The following is a 27,549-nucleotide window of genomic DNA, read 5'->3' as shown; positions in this document are numbered from 1 at the left end:
CCTTGCAGGTGATTATTTTTCCAAGTGATGGACTGGAGTTTGGGAGTGCTCGTTAGATATCACTCAACTGTCCTGAGTGCCACCTGTTTTGAATTATCACATAATGCAGGAGGCAGCAGGACGTTGCTTTACTAAAAACGAGTGCTTCCAAACTCTGATGGAAACATGGCATCTGCAAAAGGTCAATTGACCAGACCGCGGCCATCTTGCCATCAGAGTTTGGAAGCACTCGTTTTCAGTAAAGCAGCGTCCTGCTGCCTCTTGCATTTCATGTGCAAATTCAAAACAGGTGGTACACACTATGCAGGGCAGTTGAGTGATATCTAACAAGCACTTCCAAACTCCAGCAAGGACACAAAGTAGCTCATAACATGTCTACAGTGGATTTTTATGAAACAAACACTTTGAGGATAGAAAGAGAATAATTCAAGCTTTTCATACAGCTGCAATGTTGGTGAATTTGACGTTGTGTAATACAATCAGAGAGGACTGTTCTGTTTGGATGAATGGGCTGCCAGTGCCTATGGGAAGTTGCACTTGCACCTTGCCATTAACTTATATGGTAAGATGGTTGCACCACTCAAAAAGACTAAACACCAAACAAATATGAACACCCCTCTAGTCTACAGTGCTTTGGCACCTTCCCAATCAACAGGATAACCAACAACACTGCAGATCAGACAGGCCAGTGAACCCACAAATAATTTAGCTTCCGCACAGTGTCAATAAATGAACACATTAAAAAAACATTGTAGTTCTCTCGTGTTGTTACTTAAACATGGTCTATATGTTGTACACAAGGAACGAAACGTATGCGACACAACGTTTCCAATCGCTTCCAATCCAGCAGCTGGTGATGTCAATTAGTCATTTTGACTCAGGTGTGTGTGTGTGTGTGTGTGTCCAATCCAAATCACAATGTTGCACATTAAGCAATATCAAGATTTGTATGAAATGCATACAAATAGCAGATCTACAAGCTGTCCAAATATCACAGCGCGCCACACTCGTATCATATCATCATATCACACAAAACAATGCTTCTAACCAACTACTAGATGCTTTATCAAGAAACATCAAAGTGAAATTGCACGCAGGCAATTCCATCAATTCCTTTAATGATAATTAAGCAGTTAATTAGCTAAGCCAGTGCACCATTAGTCCTTCCAGGTGGTCCCCAGCTAAATGAATGATTGTCATTTTGATCAACGTTTGCCTGTCATCTCTCCTAATAGGTGGTACCAACATCAATACAGAATGGACGGAATTGTGGACAACATATTTTATAGAAGTGTATATTTGTTAGTCTCTAGTCTAAATGTTCTGGTGAATTGAAAATGGTGGACCCTATTGAAAACAAGTGTAATGCTGTCCACAGTAACAGTCCTTGTATTGAGTTGTGCTTTCATGTGAAATGTAGCCATATGCTGCAAAACTGTTACTTCAATCAATCTTATCCAAAACAAACAAAACATTCTAATAGACTATATATAGTTTTGGATCCGAGTAAATCTCATCAAACGGTGGTTCCGTGGCTCAAATGGGTCTGACTGAGAGGCTAAATGTAGCTCTTCTCAACAACATTGACGACACAGGCGGTTCTTTATGAACGGGCATTTATTGGGCATTCTTCTCATCCCAGCTGTTCAATGCCTGGTTAACCATGCCCACACAAAAAAACAATAAACGCACAACACAAACAACCAGCGAAGCGCGTCAAGATACATTGACCAAACAAACACATGTAGAAAATGCGAGCGCGTCCATCAAACAAACAACGCAACAAACACCGATCCAAACACTTACACAATACGTTGTTGGCCGGCCGCATGTCGCGGAAAAGGCCCCCTGCATCCCTCAGTTGCTTAGAGTCCTTTGAATGTCTCTTTGACTTAATGTTCTTATAACTTTAGCAGTGCAAACGCACTACACTGCGGCACGCGTAGCCTACTGCTTAATTCCTTGTGCAGACCAGAGTCTGAATGAGAGAGACACGGCTTGCAGGCGTGATTGCCTGGCATTGCGCACAGGTGCTGCAACTTGCAGCACCTGTGCGCAATGCCAGGCAATCACGCATCAACCAGTCAACCATCGTCCAGTGTTGCTACTGAACTGACAGAGAACCTGGCTCTGCCTCAGCAAGTTATCATCACATGTTTTACATTTTAACCTTAAAGGGTAAGACCACTTTTTTTGAGGTTTGGGTTGTGTAGTTACTTTGCCATGATGCTACTCCAAATGTGGACAAGAAATAAAAAAATACTGCTCCAGTGATTAGAAATTGACAATTCAAAATATGCTCCTCATTGACTTGCATTGTAGCTCAAACAGCTCTCAAAGGCACTCTTTTAGTACGTATACAAACACAAACAAAGTTGATTCAGACAATATAGAGCATCACCAAAACTCATGCGGTTTTATTTTTTCATAAAAATGTTAGATTCCTGTTGATTTTACTATTTGAAGATCTGGATCCGGATCCACGGATCCAGTCCGGGTTTTCTTCCCAATAAAATGGACAAATCAACAGGAAGATAACATTTTTATGAAAAAATAAAACCGCATGAGTTTTGGTGATGCTCTATATTGTCTGAATCAACTTTGTTTCTGTTTGTTTACGTACTAAAAGAGTGACTTTGAGAGCTGTTTTAGCTACAATGTAAGTCAATGAGGAGCATATTTTGAATTATCAATTTCTAATCACTGGAGCAGTTATTTCTTATTTCTTGTCCACATTTGGAGTTGCATCATGGCAAAGTAACTACACAACCCAAACCTCAAAAAAAGTGGTCTTCAATCAATTATGAACCACATATTTATTGTAGGCCTACATCATGAAATTGCTATGAATTATTCTTTATATAAACGTATGACCATGAGCTGTTGGATTGTATCCCAGCTATTCCAAAGCAAACACTTCAATAACAGCACTTACAAATGTCATCAAACGGTGGTCGTGGCTCAAATGGGTCTGATATGGCTAAATGTCATCAAATGGTGGACCGTGGCTCAAATGGGTCTGTTATAGGGCTAAATGTCATCAAACGGTGGTCCGTGGCTCAAATGGGTCTGATATAGGGCTACATTTCATCAAACGGTGGTCCGTGGCTCAAATGGGTCTCATGATATAGGGCTAAATGCCATGGTGGTCCGTGGCTCAAAAGCAGAATAAATAGGCTAATGGACCTTGAAAACCCTGAGCTAAATAAGCTAACAGTAGCGTAGCCCAAGCCAACACCTGCAAAACACTCGACTCACCTGATATTTTTATAAAAACGCAAACTGAGGACTTAAGTTTCCACAGCTTCTCAATTGTTGTAGAAGATTGTTGTGTTGTTTTTCTCTAGCCTGGTAAAAACACTGACGGGCGGCCTACTCGATGTCCATGTCAATTAAATGTTATGTTACGAGTTATTCATTAAAACAAACTGCTTATTGTATAGCAACAAACACTCTAGCAGCGTGGTGGTGTTGGCGTGGGTGTGGGTGAGCGACCTGAGGACGCATGCGCGTCCCGTGCACCGCAGCTCAAGGAAACCCCCCCCCCCCCCCCCCCGCACGCACGCACGCACAAACGCACGCGCGAATAATATTATATCAGTATTCTGATATTAACCTGAGGGCCACATTAAGTGAAGGTGGGGGCCGCATGTGGCCCCCGGGCCGCCAGTTTCCCACCTGGAGTATACTGTATATGGGATATGCAGCTTGTTTATACTTCACTGTGCAACGGTCCTATGCTGGAAAATAGCAGATATGCAAACTCACACAGCACATTCTCATTCAAGACACTGAACTTGCATATCTGCCATTTTTGCCATCCAAATGCATTATGGTTAAAGCCGGGGTTGACGTCGGGCGTCAGGTTCTTCTGACGCGGCTGTGCGCGAAGGTGTGCCTGCGGGGACTGGAGAGCACTCCAGGCATAAGTTTGATCAACCCTTTTTTGGGCCACCTGGTTTCTCAGGAGGCACTATCAATAAAGTCTCTTCAATAGTTTGTGACAGTGACAGTGACAGCACATCAACAACAAATGTTCACCACAAGGGGGAAGCAAAAGACAGGCTATAGTATATAAACCTATAAGCAGTATAAGCATATGCTAATAGAATATAACGGTACTATACAGTAGCCTATACTGAAGTTATTTTGTTGATTTCTTAATGCTTTTGTTTTTCAATGCTCTCTTTTCATTATGTGCTGTTGTGGTTGTCTTTGACATTTAAGCAATATTTTCTCTCAGTGTCTGGGGTGGGCTTTTAAAATCAATCTGTCTTTTAAAATGTAACAAAAATTCAAACTATTCTTTGTCGAGCCTCAAGCGTCTACTCTACACAAACATTCTTTACATCGACCTGGGAAAAACTGAATACATTCTCTTCGGATCAAATAGTAAAATCAGCAAGGCAGATGGTTTCTCAGTTAAAGTGGGTGACAATATTATCACACGAAAATATGAAATTACCTACCGGTATCTAGGTTCCATCCTGAGACAAATCTTTCCGGTGATAAAATGGCCACCAACGTAATCAGAAAAGTCATCCAAAGAACAAGATTCCTGCACAGGATCTCCTCACTGGTCAACAAAAGCACCTTGAAGACCCGAACAGGAGCCCCTGCAGGTTTCTTCGACTAAGCATGCACATTTGTACCACGTACATCACCTCAAATGCCCTTAAAACAAGAGTCCAGACTTCCCAAAAGAAACTGGTCAGGCTACTACTTTGTCTTACTCCCCGAACCCACCTCACCCCTGCCCATTTTGATAGGCTGGAATGGTTTAGGGTTGACGACAGAGTACAGCAACTTGCAATGGGTCTGGTCTGATTCGCTACACCACCAATATATAGATACCCATGTACCTGTCTAAATAAAGTCCACACTCACAACACCAGAGGGAGTTCAACAACCACATTCAACCCAGATTTGGCTCAAACTATAGGGATTCAATTAATTTAGCTGATATGTCACTAAAATCAGTAAAATGTGGAATGTACGCTCTACCAACATGTGAATCCCCTTGACTCCTTCAAAACCGCTCTCAAAGAGCACCTATATGGACGACTGTCGACTGCAATTCGAAACTGGCCCCTGTAAATTAAGTCTGAGCTCCCCCCCCTTTCTCCACATAATGTTTTCCCTTTTTTACTTTCTTTATATGATGATTTCCTGTTTTTTCTTTATTTTATAGAAGTGTATATTTGTACGTCTCTAAATACTGTAATGCTTAATCATGGATCGTCCACATGGTAACAGCTTTTGTATTGACTTGTGCTTTCGTTTGAAATGTACCCATTCGGCATACTGTGAAATAAAAAAATCAATCAATCAATCCTGCCAGGCAGGGATGGTGAAAATTGTCACTGCACGTAATCCTACGGGCTGGGGCAACCTGCAGGCCAGGGAATGTAGGACGAAGGCTCTATCCTCCCGGTGGGGAATCCTCACTGGTATAGGTGAGCCGGTACACGTACAGTATATGATACAAATAAAACACAGAAATGTGTGTGGGGGAATCAATTGTGCACAATGGCTAAATTGGGGAGAAAAGTGGGTAAAAAGCAAAGAATAAATAAATCTAAGCAACTTTCTAGTGAGTAGGCCTATTGAGGCCTATTGAGGCCTATTGAAATGAATATAATCCAATGGATTCACTGGAAACATTTTGGAAAACGGACTAGCACCTACATACATTTCCGACCTCTTGTCCCCGCACGTATACCTTCCCGTAACCTCAGATCAGCAGACAAAGTTTTACTCAACCCCCCCAACACAAAGCTGGTGACGCAAGGCGGCAGAGCCTTTGCTGCTAGGGCTCCACTGCTGTGGAACCAACTACCGCTGGAACTCAGACAGACCACTTCAGTGTCCACTTTAAAAAAAACTCTTAAAAACCCTTTTAATGAGTTTGAATGAACAGTCCAAGTTTCTGCTTTTTATCTTATCTCTTATTATTATTTTTTGTATTTTGGATTTGACAAATTTTCATTGTTGATTTTAATTGCCTGTTTGTGTATTGTATGTGAAGCTGAAAGAGCTGAAAATGAAATATGATGTGCTGCGTCTAAATGAATAATAAATAATAAAACAGGAATATGAATTGTAATTCTGTTACTATACTACACTGACAAGAATACCTCTGTAATAGAGCTGTGCATGGTCTTCTTGCCCAATGTCATTTCCTATATGGTCATCGTCATGCCCATTACCGCATCTATCTCCTCATGCCTGTCACCCCTTCTTTTTATTTAGTTAAAATGTTATAGTATGCCATGATTATAAATTATATAATTTCGTATAATTTCATTTAGCAACTAAAGGTTTCAGATTTTGTTTAATTTTGAACACAAAGTGTTGGGGATTGCTATATGTGTGTGGCTGTAACATCATTCCATTATAAACCAATGTATTATTTTTTTAGCCTTTGAAAAGTGTTTTATCTTTTTCCAGGCCAAAGGCTCAGGACAAGAGGCCACCCATAAAAAGATAGTCAGGCCACAGGTGCGGACACCGGACAGCAGTGGAGGTCGCAGGTCAGGCTGCTGACTAGAGACGAACACAGACAGAGACGGCGACAGGGACCAGAGAATAGAGTAAACATCAGTGCACACTCCATGGATTGCTAGAACCAACGGCAACAACACGTCGACTGAGGGCCCCGGAACGGTGACGATGGAGACGGCAGAGAAGAAGTGCCGGCCAGTGCTGTGTGTCAACTCACTGCAGCGGCAGTGCATAGCTCTCAAAATGAGCAGCACTTTTAGCCATGGTACACATATGGCGCTTTTTGTCTTTTGCAGTAACACTGCATGGGTGTGCATGGCTATGACCATAGGGTTTCACCTGAACCTGAACATCTCGTCGTCGGCTCCCCTCTCCTCATACCATTTCAAACTTTTAGTTTAGTTGTTTTTGGTTTTTATTGTTACTGGTTTTATTGTGATTGTGTTTTTACTGTAGGCTAGAGGCCATTTTACAAGGCTTTTATTAGGCTATTAAGGACATTAGCCTTTTTTAGCCTCCATTTCAGTCCTCCTATTGTTTGCTCTTTTGCTAAGTTTTAACTGACCTGTGTAGCCTTTTGGAGTGTTAAATCACCCCTTAATGCACTATAGAGTTGACAACCACTTGTAGGCTCCCTTGGTGGAGTCAAGTGTGTAATTTTTTTTTGCCTGCCTGCCTGCCTGTCTGTCTTTCTGACAGATTGACTGATGATGAATATTTTGTGTCAAATGACCCTTGTCTTGTAGCAGCGATGGTTGAATGAGTGAGAAGAAACGGAGGTAGGCAGACAGGTTGCAGTCTTACGAATCCAGCTTTATTGTCAGGATTCACTCAGTACAACAAGGCAGAGGCACAGGCTGAAGGCCCCGTGCCCTCAAGTTCGGAGTCATATTGTAGTAGCCAATCTATGTGAACACAAAAACAGTGGTTCCAACATTGCAGTTTATTCACTTCAAAGTCCCCCCTCCGGATTCAAACAGGCTACCTCCTCACCGGATCTGCCTGTAAGAGGTAGGCGGGACATCTGGCATGTAGCTCATGTGGCACAGTGACTATACGGTTTATATCAATAGGACTAACTAAATATCTATACTATATTATAAAGTATGCAGAACCTTATTTAACACATAATGTCACAAAGATAGAATGTAATGTAGGCCTATTATTAACAGGTCTAACTAATTCAATCACAAATACCCACTGGGGTCTTGACAGCTTCTAACAGAGACATTGTATTTACAGACCTGATTGTAAATAACTCTACGCAGATTACTCTTTCTATGAAGTTACCACAGTTTGCATGTCCTAACTGTGTCAGCCTGTGTACCAATTATCTGATCCATATTCATCACTGACTCACTGACTACAGTAACAAACAGCAGTGGGCATCGCGGTCACTTGTCGTTCCATTCTCTTCCATGGCCACTTAGCCAGAGATCCAGCATCTCTGTCAGATTACAGACACTCCAACACTCCATTCCACTGCTGATGCCTGGCCCCCTTTCTGAATAATCTGCATGCTGGTGAGTAAGAGAGAGAGAGAGAGAGAGAGAGAGAGAGAGAGAGAGGAGGTGGGAGACCTGTGATTTTAAAGGCTGTCACACACTCCCTTGTGGTGACTCTCTCTGCACACCGTGGAGAAATTCCTCAACAGCACAACTGAAAAGTGAGAAACAAGAAAGGGAAACAATACCACCACACAGCTCCTTGTGTCTGTGCAACAATCTGCAAAAGTGAGTCTGAGTAAGCTGTTTCTTTCTAGGGTAACGCTACAGTAATTGTGACTTTTAGTAAGTTTGTAGTGAGTCTGAGTAAGCTGTTTCTTTCTAGGCTAATTGTGACTTTTAGTCAGTTTGTACAGCCAATTTTACTTTACATTACATTAGTAAATGTGATGCTCTTTCAGGTCTTTCTTGTAGATTAGATCCTTGATGTTGACAAGTTTTGTACAGTTTTTACTTGATTTTGGAGTATTTGCTACTATAGGATGGCAAATAGTCAGTATAATATTATACTGTTCAATCCCCAACTTTTTGCAGCCTTTATTTTATTTTCAACCTTTATCTTCTCCAATAGCCCACTGGGGGCTAATAGATACATTTTTATTTTTTTATTTTTCTTAAAGAAATAAAAACTGCAATGAACACACAGGGAAACATTAGCCTAGTAACTATAACTGGTGGGACTGAGTGGCCTGATAAAAAAAAACACAATTAAACAATAACAGACTAGTTCCATAACAGATGCCGGCTGCCGTAAATCTGACGTAGAGGTTCACACATTTTCTTTTAAAACTGTGTCATACATTGTTTTCATGCAACTTCTAGCTATTATTACAGACTATTCAAATGCTTTAGCTCCACATGATACCAAGGGGGGTAGCGAGAGGGAGAGGAGATAAATAAACATGTCCTAAAGAAACTTGTACAAAGGCCATCTGGGGGGTTTAATCCATGACAGGTATAGCTAGCGGTCTTCCTATAAAACTGGTAAGATCATTCACCCAAAAAAAAAAAAACAACTTTATGCTCCGATATAATAATACCAAATCTAAATACACATTATCAGTACATTTACATCTGCGCTTAGTACATCATCCAAAGTCACATTCTGCCTCTTACATAGCCCTGGATAGATAATGCACATCATTTTCACACACTTTGTCATTGGGAACCTCCTCAGAAATTGCTATTGCAGGAGTCAAAGAACACACCTGCCCCAGTCTGTAGTTCCATTCTCCCCGTTTCAAACAAGGAGACGGCTTGGAGACGTGCTTGGCCATAAGATTAGCCATGTCTTGTTGGTTAAACAGAGATTACTATGTCACATATCCTCATACTTGACTCAAGTTGTCACTTCGTCCATGTTATTAAGAGATCTTAGACATTACCAGAAAGGGATGATGACTTCCTCAAATCTCTAAGAGAGCGTTTACTTGGTTTTTGTTTTGCCCAAAACCCCAACATGCACAGAGCAGAGAGATTCTACCACAATTCCCAGTGGATAACTTGTGAAATTCCAAGGTTATAGTTATTAAAAAATAAACAAGTCAACTTGATTCAAGCAACATGTTCTTATTGTACAGAATTTGGACTGCAGCACGAGTATCTGTGTGAAAGATGGCACAAGTGGCACGATCTTCAAAAAGGTGTAGCAGTCCATTCCACAGTATTAAGGTATATGTCTATTTCACACTGTTCAACGTGTATTCCTCAAATTATATATAAAATTAAACCTGGGGATACTTAGAAAAAACAAACAAAAAAAGTGAACTATATGAGACCTCCGAAATGGACCTTTAAGACTTCTCTCTACCCCACTTTGTTTAGTTCTTTGTCTTCTGCCATGGAATGCTGCAGTTGGCTCTGCTTTTAGTGTCTGGTTATCTGAAGAGTTCCATAAACACCATAGAGAGACGCTATGGGTTCTCCAGTAAGAAATCTGGCCTCCTGTCTTCTTTCAATGAGGTGAGTCCTTACAATATGATAATAATGAACATATTAATTTGATTGAGAACTCCATGTCTTCTGTTATGTGTGAATGCATGCGTGTCTGGGTGCGTGCGTCGGTGTGTGTGTGCGTGCATGTGTGTGTAGCAGCGTATATGCTTTACGTGTGTGAATTCAATTTCGAGTTGGCCCGGCCTGCTATGACTGACCCATGCTTGTTCGGGGAGTCCCTGCCTTCCAGCTGCAGTGCATACTGGGATATTGTAGCCTCATGTGAACCTGAGGATTAAGCAGGTACTGTAAATAATTATATGGATGAAAATGAGGTATTGGTGATCTTATAATATCTTTTCTGGGCTGTGTCCTGGGTGTCATCTGAATGTGCAGGTGGGGAGCACCTTCCTAATAGTGTTTGTGAGTTTCTTCGGGAGCCGAGTTCACCGTCCCAAATTCATTGGATTAGGAGCTCTGATCGCCAGCGCGGCCTCTGGGATCATGGCTCTGCCTCACTTTCTGGGTGGACTCTACAAATTTACCGACCATACCGCGAGTGAGTTGCACACGCACGCGCGCACACACGCACACATGCACTTGCACACATGCACTTGCACACATGCACTGTGCCACTTGCACACACACACACACACACACACACGCACACGCACACGCACACGCGCACGCACACGCACACGCACACGCACACGCACACGCACACGCACATGCACATGCACATGCACATGCACATGCACATGCACATGCACATGCACATGCACATGCACATGCACATATGCACTTGCACACATGCACTGTGCCACTTGCGCACACACACACACGCACGCACATGCACTTGCAGACACAAACACACACACACACACACACACACACACACACACACACACACACACACACACACACACTCACTCTATCTATACATTTTCTGACCGTCGTTGTCTCTCCATGTATTCCCCAGTCACCAATGTTAACAACAGCTCTGGCCTCTGCCAGACAGACGGCGTGGTCACCACATTGTTTGCCGATCCGAGCTGTACAGAAGAGCAGAGCACAGCAGAGCAGTGGATCTACCCCATCCTGCTCACGGGTCAGCTGCTGCTGGGCATCGGCACCGTTCCTATACACCCCTTTGGTATCTCCTACATCGATGACTTTGCCAGCAAGAAGACCTCACCACTATACCTTGGTACGCTATTGTGTACAGTAGAACAAATGTGGATTATATATATATATATATTTCTTGATCTAAGGTGTCTACTGTGCATAATGATCTGCTCGTGAACCCAAACCAGTTTCAGGGATGCTTTTTTTCTTTCTTTTTGCTTTTACATTTTATTTGAAGGCATTTCTTCTCATTGAGCTATAGTGCAGTTTGGATTGACAGGGACAGATTCATCACAAATGCCTTGAGCCGGAGTCACCTTGTTTGTTCTGTGATAGGTTGGTTCTTTGCAGGCCCTCATTAACGTGATTTACACCAAGGAATTAGGCGTACCGCGAGATCAGATCACCGCAATATTCTGCATTTATCATTCCATCGTGATTTTGACGTACTCCAAGCCAAAACTCACGTCTGGTCGGAGCTGTCGTAGGCTTTGTCTACACTTTTGTGCAGTTGTAGGTAGCCTCAGTCCCAGCCTTACTCATCTGCAAAGAGAAAAGCCTGGTCACAATATAAGGCAGAGTTTGCATAGCCGGAAATATCGGGCCAGAACATCCGTCAGATGTATTTCCCCCGCATATGATATTTTTTCAACCCATCACAACACTTTCATACACAAAGAATGTAAACAGATTTGTAAAGCGTTTGTAAAACGTCATTTCCTTGAGCGGTACTTCTGCCGAAATCCCACTACTTCCGCCAAATTCCAGCACCGCCACCGCCAGTCGTAACTGGCGGTGCCGCTGTTTAAATAATTTCAAGGACAGTGAGGTCTTCATACAGTACGTCCTCTGGAGTTACAGTACAACAGTCTGCGTTAACTTCATTAAGGATAGAAACCACACGCTCCAAACCTGTCCACAGTGCAGGTGATCCAGTATCTTCATGCTGTGGATTTGTCCACCGGCAGATCGTAGATATAACCATCCACCCAGCACACTCCAGCCTTCATCCATATGTTTATGCATTCATTCATCAATCAGTGATTGCAAGTACGTGCGTGGGGGTCAGACAGGCAGCGAGGCTAGAGGGGTAAACTATTGGCTTTCCGCACGTTTGTTTGGTCGTATTCCAGTTCATGTCGTAAAATCGGAGCCATGACATTTACCATAGCTCCAAATTTACGCTAGGATCGGCTGTATAGGATCACTTGATGACATGGACGTATGCCAAAACTCACGCTCTAATTTAAGGAAGAATACATGTACACTCCATTGATAAATGAGGCCCTCAGAGCGCACCAACCTATCACAGAACAGCACCCAAACTGAAGAGGTCAGACTCGACCTCTTGAGTGAGAGGTCAGACAGGGTGGATAGAGAGTGGGGGATAAAAATAAGACAGGAAATAAGAGGTTTTTTGTCCCTCAGGGATAAATGGAGCAAGCTGCAGTTGATGTTGCTGAAGTGGTGGGTGCCGCAGCTGCATGATAGATGCACAATGGGAGACCGCCACGGTATAAAACCAGGCACAGAACACAGGCAGGAACTGTTTTCTTCGCTTTTACGCTACTATTTGTCACCTTTGTGGCAAAACACACATCTATAACAAACAAAGGTGTGACCTTCTTATTACTGGTCTGGACAGTCTATGGAACCACCAAGTCAACTTTGTATTTGGCAGTTTCTCTGCCAAAAGCAACGTCATTACGACATTAAACAGTTTCACTGTGATTTTGTTTCTCTTCTCTGCAGGCATTCTTCTGGCGGTTACTTGTATTGGCCCCGCTTTTGGTTTCATCATGGGGGGCTTCATGTTGCGCTTTTATGTCGACATCGACAAGCTGTCAAAAGGTGAGCAGCCGTTTTTCCATATTTTTCATTCTGATGACTCCCAGCTGATTGTAAGTTAGGAACTAGTGGTGGATAATAGGGTGAATAGGGGGCGTACCTATGTTTCCTTGCACTTGGTGTCAAAGGGAATAAACATGTACGTATGGTATATTTTCAAGCGTTCTCTGTTCTAGCCAACCCCAGAAACGCGGTCGGCTAATACTTCCGGTTCAAGAGCCGCGTTTTTCTAGTTTTTGCCTGGCACAGGTAAAAGGGCACCCGTAGAAAGGGGTGGGGGTGGAATGCAAGAAGCCTGTAGGACGGTGTTCAACGCAGCAAGGAGGGCGAAACATGGAGGATTCTGGGTGGTACTGGGCAGGTATAAATAGGGAAAGGTAGATTGGCGTGGAGGGCGGAGAGTGGTGTGAAATGTGTGTTTCTCCACCTCCTGAACATCTGTTTTTCCAACTACATTCAATTTGACTTGTGAGGCTAGGTTACAGTACATGAACAGTGGGTGACAGAGGAGCGGTTATTTGTGGGGACCTCCCTAGAAGGTAAAACGCTACCTAGACATTATGTCTCCTTGTTGTGATTGACTATGTTGATCAATGGTTATAGCCCTCATGGGTTGCTGCTGAAGAGCCTGAAGGGGACACCTTTCTCATACCTCTCACCAACAAAGAACTTCACCACTTTTCACCTTCAATTGGTCCTTAAATGTTCATGATAAAATGCCACCATTTGTTTCTACTCGGTCTGTGTCTCATAGGAGGGCTGTGGGCTGTTCAGAAACCTGTCCACCAGTGACATCATCGATGGGGAATCCAAGCTAATAGAAACGGCAGGCTTTCTATTCCTGAAAAGTTGCAATGCTATAATGGAAGCCATTGTATTTTTTAAATCTAGTTTGGAGAAAAACAATCTACCTAACGATGATGTCACCGGTAGACGGGTTAACTAACATCTGTTATGATTGCAGTTATTGAATTATGCTATAATTGACTAGATACTTAGTACACAGCAATAGGCTCTGTACAGTGTACATATAGTCCCAGGTTTCAGCAGGTGGCATGCGTGTTTCCTGAACAGAATACAAATCAATGAAATCATCCCAGGGACATATACTTAATTAATAATGAACAGTGGGCCCCATATCTGTCAAAATTGACTAAAATAAAATATATAAATAAAGTAGATAGCACATGCAGTAAGCTTGATTGCCCACAACTCCAAAACATTGTTATCTCATGCACCACAGTGACAGCCACGGCCGTGACACACAGCGACAGCGTCATCAAACACACCCATTGTTTTCAAAGGCTGCAGTCCCACTGACGGTATCAAGTGGACATGTCGAAATGTGCCGATGTGTCTTTCAGAGCAACGTTCTCTTTTGGAGTGTCGACACAATGTATAGTGTGGTCATTGACTAGGTCCAAACTTGTATTGCAGTGTGTAAAGTTTTACCATTCTAATATTGTCTTTTGAGAAACACAAACGTTTTGAATTTAATAGATTAACTGATGATGGTCTGTACAAATTGATCTGTTAAACTAATAGTCCGGTCTTCCTTTGCACATATTTAGCTGGTGATGGCAGAGAAATGGCAAATGGCAAAAATATGGATGAGGAGAACAATGTACAACCCTGTTACTAGTTCAAGTGCCAGTCGGAGTATAGAGACATAGAGACAGAGACAGAGAGACAGAGAGACACAGAGAGAGAGATAGAGAGAGAGAAAGAAAGAAAGAGAGAGCAAATGGAACAACAGGTGTGTTATAGTCCCAGTGTGCGTTTGTGTATATGTGTGTGTGCTTGCGTACGTGTACATTTGGGTACTGTACAGTATGTCCCTCGTTTCATTTGGGTCAGTGTAGTGCAGTTCAAATGATTCATAATTGCAGCGAAGCAGAATATACAGTAGAGACTCTTCAAATGTCCTCTACTTCAATGTGAACAAGTTGCTTAACTTGACGCACGTCAATGATGCTCACGTCAATGATGCTTTCAGTGTGTCAGGGCCAAGATGGAGGGGTGTAGGGCGTGAATACTGGCAGAGATTCATTCTTCTGCTTCTTGTTTGAATTGGATGCCTCACAAAATCAACTTTCAACTCACCAGCATCCTCATTTTTGGTTGTTAAACAAACAGAGGATGAATTGTGCCTAGGGTAGCGTGTGTGTCTGAATATCCAGTTTTCTCCAACAAATGTTACCTAAAGGCCTTTTTTCACAGCCGGACTATCTTTGATTAAAGAATCTTTAATCTTTATGTCTAATTAAATAATCAATTTGAGATTATTTCATGAACCTTTATTGAGAAAGGATATCCCCTTGAGATGCATCATCTCGTTTTCGAGGGGGTCCAGCAACATACAGAAAATACAGGACAATACAAGTACATTCATACATACTCAAGGACAAAACAAACAACAAAGCTCTCCTAAAACTAGCCGCTCCCATCCCACCTATTCACCCGCAACACTGTATCAATAAGTCAATATAGTATAGTATACAAGATGATGAACATACAGCATGAGCCTATTTATGCACTACTGTATGGAGTGCAATTAAACCATATAGAGAAATGGTCCTAGTTTGTACAGATAGCTAGTTGACGTGCTTTGGCTGCATGCTCAACTGCTTTATTATGTTTTATGTCAATTTGATTCTGATTCTTGTTTGAATTGGATGCCCAACAAAACCAGCTTTTTTGTGCACAGTGAACATGGGGATGCATTTTGCCTGGATAGCTCAGTTGGTATAGTGTGTGCATCAATTCAGCAGCTGAATTAGCCTACGTGGCCTTCGTTAGCTATACTGACAAAGGCCATGCGTGCGTGCGTTCTACTATACTTATGAGGGCCAAATGTATTGTAGAATTTGATAAATAAACACTGCAATGACAATTTTCCTGGTTCTCACAAGAGAAATGGATTTTGTGGTTAAAAAAATATTTTTACAGTTAGGATGTCACGCACAGACTCGACTCGGAACGCAGACACAGAAGGCACTTAAAAAAATGTCCAAACAGACAAGGAGCAGGAAAAAACAGTGGGCAGGCAAAGGGCGAAATACAAATGGCAGTCAGCAGGCAGAGGTAAAGGCAAGTGCTTGTCAAAAATCTTCATCAGTCAAAATATGTCTTGAGAGCTTGATGAAAACGTAAGACAATCAGGCAAAAAGTAGAGTGAGTTTGTGGCTTAAATAAGATTTGATTTCAGAGCAGATTGTTTGCAAATGGTCATACTTCGAAAACCACTGACTCAAAAGAAAGGCAGCCTTCGGGGAAGGAGGCATCTGGAAGTCAAGAGGATTATTCTATTCCCTCCTATATGAGAGATATTAATCAAATTGGTTATTTCAGCATGTACTGTAAGGAACTGATTATTGAGAATGTCATGTATACAGTAGGTCTCTGCCTCTTGGGAGCATAAAAGTGCACAGTTAAGTTTCATGGTAATCCCATATAGTCAGTCAAACAGACGTTTGACCTAAGTTGTCTTAATCAATTTACTGATTGTTTAGTGGTTCTCTACTCTGTCTCTAGATGAGATCCAATTGGACCCTAAAGATCAGCGTTGGGTCGGAGCCTGGTGGCTGGGCTTCTTGGTGACTTCCATATTCCTCTTCGTCGCAGCGCTGCCATACATGTTCTTCCCCAGGCGCATGCCCAAAGAGGTGCAGTATGATAGTTTCATCCTAATAAAAAAAGATAATTACATTCGTTTTTGGTTTTACATATCTCTGCTGTCGGGGCAGAAACAAGCTAACTCCAAAATTCTCATTTTGTGAGAATTATTATTATTATTTTAATCAGGAAATTAAGAAAACCTTATAATTAAAACAAAGCAATACTGCCTCATCAATGTTGGTATTGTGACTATATATATATTGTCACATACAGTAATTGCATGAGAGGGGGAGATGGGATGGAGTTAGCTGCTTTAGTTTGCGGGACCAATAGTTTAATAGCTGTTTTTGTCCAAAACACTTTTTAATACTTTCATCGGTTCAATGTTTATATTTAACCAACACACTGACATAAAGGGTGTTCAATAGCATTGATTTATGGACAAACAGAAAAAAGAAAAGGATAATGAAGTTAGCTGGGTAACTAATAGTGGGTGTCTTTTTCAAATGGCTACTTACATGGTCAATAACTACGAGAGAGAACCGGATCTACACTCTATTTCTGTATTACATATACAGTACTATTGTTTGTACTGTATAACACATACATTGCATCATGTAACCTACAAACATCAAGACAGCATATTTGCGTTCAGTCTGAAAAGGCATTATACTACTGGTAACAAATGACCAATATTAGTTCAGTGCTTGTATGTTTTCCTACACATAGACAGTGTAAAATGTAAAAAGAATAAGAAATCACTAGCCTTGCACAGCCAGCAAAACTGTTGACTGAGTTATACCTAGATTAGAAAGTGGAGCAATTAGCCAACTGGGGCATGTTGTACTGTAGTGTAGACCAGGGGCATGTTGTAGTGTAGTGTAGACCAGGGGCATGTTGTACTGTAGTGTAGACCAGGGGCATGTTGTACTGTAGTGTAGACTAGGGGCATGTTGTACTGTAGTGTAGACCAGGGGTTCCCCAGCTTTTCCGTGTCAAGATGCTCTGTCCGAAGAGCTAAGAGCCAGCACGTCACGATGTGACGTGCTGTTTGACATTATGTTCTGCTGGTTCTGCTCCTCAAGCAGCTACGATAATTATGTGCTAGTGTAAGTGTCAGGTCTATAGCATAACATGTACAGTATGACTTACTAAAACATTTATTTAAGGGTTCGAACAGCTCATCCAACTCGCTTGGTGTTGTTTGCATTTGGACACACTGGAGGTGTCCTCATCTCACTTTCCCACAGTCTCCCTCTCAGCTGCCCTAATTTTAATCCATTTGTCTATGTCCTTTGGTCAGGAGGATGAAGGAGAAGACGATGAACTAAGAACAGAGAATGCAACAGAACCAAAGAAGGAACAAAGCCTCATTCAGTTCCTCAAAAGTGAGATTTTCAACTGCCTCTGTTTGCCATTTTCCCGTTATGTCTGCTGCATGGTGCAGGTGACTGAAGGGCAATGATGATTGCAGCAAATTCATTCTCTATTTAACTTTTTAATTTGTTAAAGAAATATATTATCTCCACAACACATGTCATTCTTCCTCTTGCGTCTATCCTTCTCATCCTCATCCATTCTCATCCTTCCGTTCTGCAGGTTTCCCTCGTATTGCCCTGCGGACGTTCCGGAGCCCCGTCTACCTGTTGGTGGTTTTCTCTCAGGTTAACATGGCTGCGCTAGTGGTCGGCGTCGCCACCTTCATGGCCAAGTTTCTTGAGCGACAGTTCAGCCTGTCTTTCTCTATAGCCAACATGATGATCGGTGAGCACACAAGCTCTGCATTTCATATTTAAGTATAGTCTGCATGAAATGGGACTTCATGGAGTGCAATGAATATGGGTTCACCATTCAATTACAGAAGAGTCTCTGTAACTACAGGCCTTCATTTCATGTACTGTAGAAGCCCTCCATCATTTTGAATTTGCATAGCATTTATGACCTAACTTTCAACAAGTGAGCAGTGAGAGATTGATTATTACCCACATAATTCTGGTCTGTTTCTCAAAGCATTTAGTGAGGTGTTGAAATGCCTCAGCCTATATGGACATTTAATGCAGTACAGTGTGTCATTCACAGACATGTACTCTGTTTGCTGCGTACAGGTGGTGTTGTCATCCCATTGGCGGTGCTGGGCATCGTTCTGGGCGGAGTCGTGATGCGGAGGCTGAATCTGTCTACGATCGGCGCCAGCAAGATGTGTTGCATTGTCGTTACGCTGTCCATTTTCAGCGCTATACCGCTGCTCTTGATTGGCTGCCCCACACAGAAGGTTTCTGGTGTGTTTCCCCCCAGGTAAGGTGATTATGAAGAACAACATGGTGGTTAATGCACATTGATGTGTGTGTGTGTGTGTGTGTGTGTGTGTGTGTGTGTGTGTGTGTGTGTGTGTGTGTGTGTGTGTGTGTGTGTGTGTGTGTGTGTGTGACTGTGTGTGTGTGTGTGTGTGTGTGTGTGTGTGTGTGTGTGTGTGTGTGTGTGTGTGTGTGTGTGCGTGCGTGCGTGCGTGTGTTATATTGCATTAATGTTTATTAAGTGTATTCACTTGTGCTTCTATGCATGTCTTTAGCCAGGATACCATGTCATGTAACACTGGATGTGCATGTAACAATGAGGCCTTCAACCCAATCTGTGGCTCTGATGGAATAGAATTCAGGTCCCCCTGTCATGCAGGCTGTCTTGCTATGAAGGTGGATAACATAAGCCTGAAAGTCACGGTAGGTCTACATGCTTTGGACCATATACTTTTACGATTATATTAACGATTTTAGAGTGCCGATTCCAGGGACTTGAGATCTCACAGAAAAAAATTGCAAACATGACTTCAGAAGTCAGATAACAAAAGCAAATGGATTTCACTCACCCAAAGATTTAGTGCATGTGACACTTTCACATTACTGGAACACGCTACTGTACATTGCTGTGCACAATTAAACCTTTAGATTAAGTAAAATACCAGTAGGCCTATATGAATCTCCAAATTCTCCATAGCAATACCATAAAAACAAACAGGTCAGGATTTTTTTAAGACCCTGAGACAAGCAGACATTGGCCAAAAAGACATTGTTGAGTGTCTGTGGCCAGCAATCGCCCGTAGTTTTTGCAGTGTGTCCTACATTGTGTAACATTTTAGCAATGCCCATTCTCCAACTGACGGAGAGAGTCGGTGGCCTGAGCCATAGATAACGAAGTGGGCACACAGATATTGACATTAACGAAATGTCTATCTGACATATTATGACTATTATACTGTATAATATTCTCAATTCATATTCTGAGCAAATAAGGACACCATATACGAGTCAACAATAAAATACGAGTATCGTATTTGATTGTTTGTGTTTGTTTGTTTGCTTGTTTTTGCCTTACAAATTGTCTTCTCATGATGCTTGATCTTCCAGTGTATACAGTACTTTTGGCATCATGAATGCAGACTACAGTTGCCTCATGGTACACAAAACTATTTCCTCTTCTGCATCTTTTATGTAAGGAGATGCAAAGCGATGTGATCAGTCACCTTTGGTTCTTCTAATGGATGGTTACATCATATCCCATGTGTTGGCAAATGTCCTTTAGATTAGGTTAGTGCTGCAGATGGCAGATTTGCTCAGGAAGCAGGCATCAGACTTAAGGAAAGGCATCACTTCTGCTTTGACTGTTTTAAGTCTGATGTCCAAGTGGTCTGCAGTCACAGGGCGGCATTCAACCATAATACAAATGCAGCATAAGGTCTAAGCAGTGCTTCAGTGCCATGACCAACCATATGGATAATTATAACACATATTGAGGGTGATCATCTTATTAATTACTTTTTTACATTTGGACACACAGGTGTCTCTTGAGAACTATAGTAAAAGTAATGAATGTTCAATTTACTCAGTACGTACATATTCATTTCTCAATAAAGACCAATTATATAACCTAGGGTAAAACACTTTTGACCAGGGATCCCTATGGGCATGTCTATAATCATATCAAATATATTAATAGTCAGTAGCAAATGTTTAGTTACTAATGCATTTTCGGTAAATATTAGTGAATGAGAAATATTTAATAACTTAAATAATGTCTATTATAAACTTTTGTCCTGATTTTATTTTTTACTAAATAAAGATTTGTTATTTCTTTCACCACTATAATTTATGGCCAGTTGCATGAAAATAGTGCAAATAGTCGAACTACAAGCTCACAAAACTAACAAGAATGGCAATAACTGCCACGTGAAACAAGCGCTCCCCGTTGTACATCTGTCCTCCTGTTGTTTTTTTGTTAGTTTTTTCCCTATTATTTTGTTATTTTTTTAACGTGTATGTTTCTCTGTGACAAACTCTCGGGCGCTGTTTGTGTTAGTTTCCGATGTGCTTTAGGTAGTGGCAACTTCAATGTTGGATAGCCTGGGCCTGGGGGCTTGCCTAGGGCAGTGCAGAGTCTGGGTTAACACTTCCGCATTGCAGCCTTTCAGGGCTTAGGAAGCACTCCCATTGAATTTGGCTGTGTTTCAGAGTATGGGTTCAGACGCGGGCAGCCGATCATGATTAGGTCCTCAAAGCCAATCTGAGCGAAATTAAAGTTTTCTCTGGGGATTCAAAAGAGGAGACAAAACATCAGGCTGCAGGGACAGGGCTACAAACTGAAATGAACTGGTTGAGACGAGAGAGCATGAGCTCAGGTGGAAGCCTTTTATAGACAGCAGATGGTTGTGATTCTGATTGGATGAGGGTGGAGTCAGGCTGATTGTCAGATGAGGTGTTTGGTGACTTCAAGCCTGCAGAGAATGAAAAGAGTGGAGAGGGAAGGACAGACAGGGGAGGAATACAGAGAAATCCCAGACAAACCTACCTACGTGGCACGTAACAGTTTGTGTATTATTGTATGCCCAAAATAGGGACTATGGGGTTCATGTAGTTAAACATCTAATAATTGTTTTTAAATCTGTCCTCCTGGAAGGCCAGATGAGGCCATTTATACAGTAGTAGGTGCAGGGAGAGTGCTGTGTTGCTTGGGGTGCATATAGGTAGACATACCAACACTCCTGCAGTCATTACTAGTCAGACAAACCTGCTGCGAGTTAAAAATCACCCGTGGCTCCCGACTAGAGAGAAGAGGGTTGCCTTTTGCAGTTCATCAAATACTGTAAATCTAGAGGTGATAGATTACATAATCGTATTCCTTCTACAATAAGCACATGAAAAAAAAAATGTGTCTCCTGTCACAGGCCTAATGGTGTATTTTATTTTATGTTATGGTATTTTATTTTATGTTGTATATTATGTAATCTGCCTTGTAAGCATCTGGAGTGTCAGCTTGGTATTCACTCGATCATTGTTGATCATTGTCGATCACCGTCATGTCGGTTTATAAGTCCATATGGGTCCTTGCATGACCGACCGGTCCTGATTGATATATTTACATTTACTCACATTTACATACGTACCCCTTTGGTAATAGTCTAGTTGCAGAGCATAATTATGTGAAATCAAATCATAGCTTCTGTTTAGATACACTTTGTTGGCACGACACCAGCTTATACTAGTGATGACTTCTTGTTGACTTGGTGATACATTGTGCACCAAGCCGAGATGGCGTTTTTTGCATTGTGAACTGTACTGAACCAACTATTTCTGACATGGTTCGATCTGTCTGACTTCTCTCCCCCACAGAACTACACAGGGTGTACGTGTGTGGGCAGAGAAACGGGCGTTCCAGGCACTGCGGTGCCAGGGACCTGTGGCACCTGGTGCAGCCACCTGCTCCTTCCCTTCTTGGTGCTAGCTGCTCTCACCTGCTTCACCGCCTCCTTCTCCCAGACCCCCTCCTTCATGATGATACTCAGGTACCGACAGGTGGAGAGAGGCGATGGACGTATGGGTGGATGATGGACAGATCACTTGCAGGACAAATAGGCAGCACTAGGGTTTAGGCTGACAGATGAACACAGTTTGGATTGTTCTTTTTTTAGTGTAGTGTAGTATGTTAACCTCTTTTTTCTCTCATATTTGACCTGAGAAGCTTTTTTTGCCTCCTATGTCCAGCTTTGAGGGTGTGTGTAAACACAAACATTGTCCTAACACACCCATTGAATGCCATTGGTAATGAATGGCCAGTTCAGAGTGTTTGGCCCATAATGTTTGTGTAAACATGTAACATTATGTAAACACAAACATTGAAGACAAAAGTGAGGACGCAAATTGTGATTGGTCAGAATGATGTATAATGATGTACGATGACAAGAGCGCCCCTCATTTCACACGGGTGTGATGCTTTCAATTAAAAGTGAGTTTATATATTTTAAATATAACCCATCCACTGGGCCAAGCAAAGCGGTATGATTTTTCTGATCTTCTCCCATTACGTGCACCAGTATGAACGAAATTCGTCCAGTGAGAAAGGTTCCCGTAGACGTGTTAATCTTTTTAATTGAGTTATTACTTGCGCAAGCAGAGCGCGCAAGTAATCGTTTCGCTTGGTCTCTTCGAAGTGAAGCCAAGTTTTCTTCAACGGTAAATCTGTGCCTGGTTTGCTGGGACTAGTTACAACATTACGTCATCCTTGAGAGAGTACATGGTGTGTATATGACGTAATGTTACAAGTTACAAGTTACAAGTTACAAGTTACAACATTACGTCATATACACACCATGTACTCTCTCAAGGATGACGTAATGTTGTAACTAGTCCCAGCAAACCAGGCACAGATTTACCGTTGAAGAAAACTTGGCTTCACTTTTTGGAACCAAGTAACCACAGTATACTGCTAATCAAATTATAACTAGAACAACTACATACAGTCTGTGCCTGGTTTGCTGGGACTAGTTACAAGTTACAAGTTACAACATTACGTCATATACACACCATGTACTCTGGTCCCAGTTCACAACGATGACGTAATGTTGTAACTGGTCCCAGCAAACCAGGCACAAACCTACGGTTGAAAAAAACTTGGCTTCACTTTTTGGAACCAAGTAACCACAGTATAATTATACCACAGAGATACTGAGATGTGATACTTTCCAGCGGTCGAAAGTACTTGCGCGCTCTGCTTGCGCACTAGTAGGCCATTTATGGCCTACTAGTGTGCAACAAGCAAGTATGCACTCGGCAGAGTGCAGTTCTAGTTGTTTCTGTAATTCCCAGCCCTAATGACATCAGAACAGCGCAGCTGCAATACCTGTGAGATTAGATGACCTGCTGCATAGCTTCCCAGCTCTTGAATGGCTGTTGTTTGTTTGTCCATGTGTCCCTTGGGCCTTGTGGATTCCCATAGGTCAGGTGTAGCATTCCCTTCTAAGCCCTCAGCAGCTTGCAGCAACACAGTTTTCAACCTCCAACAGTCCAGATGCATTGCATTGCTTCATGCTGCACAGAACTCATGTTTTAACATGTTACATGTTGTTAACACTTTTATTTTACCGCTGTTTCGGCGCTGTAGTGCCGAAATGATTTCGGCTCGTCAGAAATGTTCATTAGCACCGAAGAGACGACTTTAGGACGGTACCTGCCCCCCAGAACCTCAAATGACGTCACATTGTAGGCTCTACAGAGCCGAACCGACTTTTATTCGGCTCTAAAATAGGAGTATGAATCGGCCCTTATACCGCCATTGCCGAAGTCCTTTGGCAATTGAAGCCTAATTTTGATACTAACGCTTAACGCCATTGCCGAAGACGTTTTTCAATTGCGCTTATATAGTGCATTCGATGGATCGAGCCATAATGCTACTTACATTAGCCAGTTAGCTAGCTGTGTTGTTAGCACAGCACTGGATCGCCCATCTTAGATCGTCGTCGCCATAATAATCCATTCTATCCGTGTCTTTAAATCGCCTGTATCTCCTATTCCTTGTCCCAGATGGCATTTTGGTCAAAACAGTGTTTCTTTGACGGCACAGAGCCGGCGAGCCCCCAAGTGCACTGGCATAGACCCATATTGTAAACAACAGTTGAACTGGACCTGTTAAACTTCCAAGGATAAGCTCCCTACCGGAAGTCTGGAACTGTGGCTTTTCAAAATTAAAAAAATGCTGGCGTGAATTAGATCCTAATTTTTCAATAAATGCTAGCGCTAAATGGGTTAATGAAGAACGCACCAAACATGAGCCTCCTTTACATTCAGAGACAAATGAACTCTGTAAAGGAATGACCAACTGCCAAACAAACATGCACTCATGCATGCACGCACGCACTCACGCACGCACGCACGCACGCACGCACGCACGCACACACACACACACACACACGCACGCACACACACACACACACACACACACACACACACACACACACACACACACCATGATGTACTATGTTGAATACATCTTTTCCAATGATGACATCTCTCTCTCTCTATCTCTCTTTCTCTCTCTTGCCCTCATTCTCTCTTGCAGGACAGTAGATCCAGCAGATAAGTCCTTTGCAGTTGGAGTGCAGTACATGCTTTTCAGGGTATTGGGTGAGTCCTTTCACACCATACCAAAAGTATTAAAATGGAGCTCCCAAGTCCCAAGTCAATGTTCAATAGTCAAACTCTCTCTCTCTGTCTCTTTCTTTCTTTCACACACATCTTTGAGGGGTGCTATGTCCAGCTTTGAGTTTTTGTGTAAACACAACACAAACTTAACACAAACATTGAATGCCATTGACAATGAATGGCCAGTTTTGAGTGTTTGTCCAACACTATATGCCACTGACAATGAATGGCCAGTTTTGAGTGTTTGTGTAAACACAAACATTGCGTAAACACAACTGAAGACCAAGGTGAGGATGCAAATTCTCATTGGACGGAATGAGATGATGTATGATGATGATGTATGATGATAAGAGCGCCCCTCGCTTCACACAGGTGTGATTTTGTATCTCTATACAGCATTCTTGCCAGGACCTGTGTTGTATGGCACTGTCATAGACAGTGCCTGTATCCTGTGGGGTGGGAAGTGTGGCAAGACGACTGCCTGTCTCTACTACAACATGGACCATTTCAGACAGAGGCAAGTACAGTACCTCCACGTTTCATTCATGAATACATTTCATGAATTATGTATTTAATTGTGTACTGTATTTCATACATGAATGAAACATTTATAATTTATATACAAAGTTGATTGCAAGATTGCTTTTATTTATCAGGCAGATTTTTCAACTGAAATTTAATCTAACTATCCAACTATTTTTGTCAAGTGACACGGTTGTGCAACAAATTGGTTCGCAACTCGAACGGCCCAGAGTCATTATGGTTGCACTGCTTGGTGTGGACACTCGCTTGGCTAGCAAACTCAAGCTCTCTTCTGAACAATGTACAATGTTAACGTTTTTCTTTGGTTGACGTTTTCAAGAGATCCATCCATCCATCCATCTTCAAACTCTTATCTGGAGTCAGGTCGCTGAGGTAGCAGTTCACAGGGGAGTCAGAGGGGACTCCAGACGTCCATTTCCCTATAGCCACATTAGCTAACTCTGACTGGAGGATCCCAAGGTGTTCCCATGCCAGTGTGGAGATATAATCCCTCTGCCTTATTGGCACGACAGTGATGGGGTCAGTAACGAGACAAAGTCGAGTTCCGCAAGCATCACTGAAGTGGCAATTATCACGTTAAACCACACCCTCGAGGGTAATATTGAAATTAACAACAGTTACCCTTAAAACTAAGAAAATCGCTGAAAAAACATATTTTTTAATGACAGATGTAGTCAATATGACCACAAATGTCCCAAGAACCTAGCTAGCCTAGCCACCGACTTTGCTGCGCTCTGGGAAAACAGAGCAGCTGAATTATTTGTTTTGATTAGGTGTGGAGTGGTGCTCGTTTGATCCACGGCTAGAAGGCTGTTTCAACCAATCAGATTGCTTCCTCGAAACGAACTGTGGTATAATAGTGATTCTAAACCAGTTTTATGGTATAATTCGGTGGTGTTGTACTGTGTTGCTGGCCCGTAGGTTCTTCGGCGTTCAGGCCATCTTTATCTGCGCTGGGCTGTTTTGCTTCTTGATGGTCATGACGGTCCTCCAGAGGCAGACAAAAAAACAGTCCAAAGATACTGGAAAAGAGTATGAGCTGGTCAATGGAGAGAAGAGAAGAGAGAGCGTATCCTCCAGGGAACGTCCAAGCCTCACGACCTGAGCACCCGGGCCTCATGACCTGAGCGCCCGAGCCTCATACCTAAGAGACGGCAGGCAAGAGAGCTGGGCGGAAAATACACTGCAGAAGAAGGATGATGAGACTATGAGGAACACAGAGGACAGATGAAAGGAACGGAAGAAGTTACTGGGAATCGGAAGGTCATTGAGAAATGAGAGGGTTTTAGTTTATTTGGACTCCTCAGAAAGGTGTGTGTGTGTGTGTGTGTGTGTGTGTGTGTGTGTGCGTGCGTGCGTGTGTGCATGCGTGCGTGCGTGCGTGAGTACATGTGTGCACGTGCGCATGTATGTGTGTGTTGGGGGGGGGGGGCATTGGGACCACCGTGAACTGTGTCCTGCCCACCTGAAAGAGTCTAATGTCTACTTGTCATGGAGTTTGCTTAGTGATTGGTAATTACTATGAAGCAATTGTATGGCCTCCATGTGTTTACTGAAGTTAACAGAATATTGTATAAGACATATGCTAGTGGGGATTGTTGCTGTATGGGATTAAATCATGGTTTCTAATATATAAAATTGGAGTGTAATATTTATTTAAAGGATATTTAATATGCACTGAGCCCAACGTTCCAATACTGCTTTGAGTGAACTCAGGTCAATAAAATACCATGTATTTGCATATTCAAGCCCTGGTGTCTTTCTTTCATTGTGGTTGACACTCATTTTCAAGGAAGAGTATTTTTATTTCATTTATGTTTATTTGACAGGGACTATAGAAAAAACAATGTATCAAGTTATAAAAACATGAAACTGTTGAATTGTATATAATTATTGGTATGTATAGCCGAGGCTAATTTGTGACCCCAGTCCCTGGTTAGGCCTTTCTATACAAATATCTACCTAGTAAAAATGTACACGACATGCATGAAGCTCGTACAAAAGCA

General features: G+C 42.3%; 1 protein-coding gene across 1 annotated transcript; it reads left to right on the top strand.

Moving 5' to 3' along the window:
* Positions 1 to 8,121: 8,121 nt before the first annotated feature.
* Positions 8,122 to 26,648, top strand: slco2b1 (solute carrier organic anion transporter family, member 2B1; the record flags this gene model as incomplete). The annotated part of the gene is made up of 15 exons (XM_080781114.1): positions 8,122 to 8,237; positions 9,590 to 9,680; positions 9,834 to 9,971; positions 10,341 to 10,503; positions 10,924 to 11,151; positions 12,822 to 12,920; positions 16,452 to 16,582; positions 17,839 to 17,923; positions 18,135 to 18,299; positions 18,641 to 18,830; positions 19,105 to 19,252; positions 22,196 to 22,368; positions 24,918 to 24,982; positions 25,397 to 25,517; positions 26,465 to 26,648. The coding sequence occupies exons 2-15, from the start codon at positions 9,624 to 9,626 to the stop codon at positions 26,646 to 26,648; spliced, it is 1,947 nt and encodes a 648-aa protein (XP_080637240.1). The 5' UTR covers positions 8,122 to 8,237; positions 9,590 to 9,623.
* Between the last annotated feature and the right edge of the window lie 901 nt (positions 26,649 to 27,549).

Source organism: Protomyctophum bolini (assembly GCF_963924005.1).
Source record: "Protomyctophum bolini genome assembly, chromosome: 13".
In the NCBI taxonomy this organism is placed as follows: domain Eukaryota; kingdom Metazoa; phylum Chordata; class Actinopteri; order Myctophiformes; family Myctophidae; genus Protomyctophum; species Protomyctophum bolini.
Note: the sequence above shows the minus strand (reverse complement) of the source record. Positions and strands in the feature narration are given on the sequence as shown.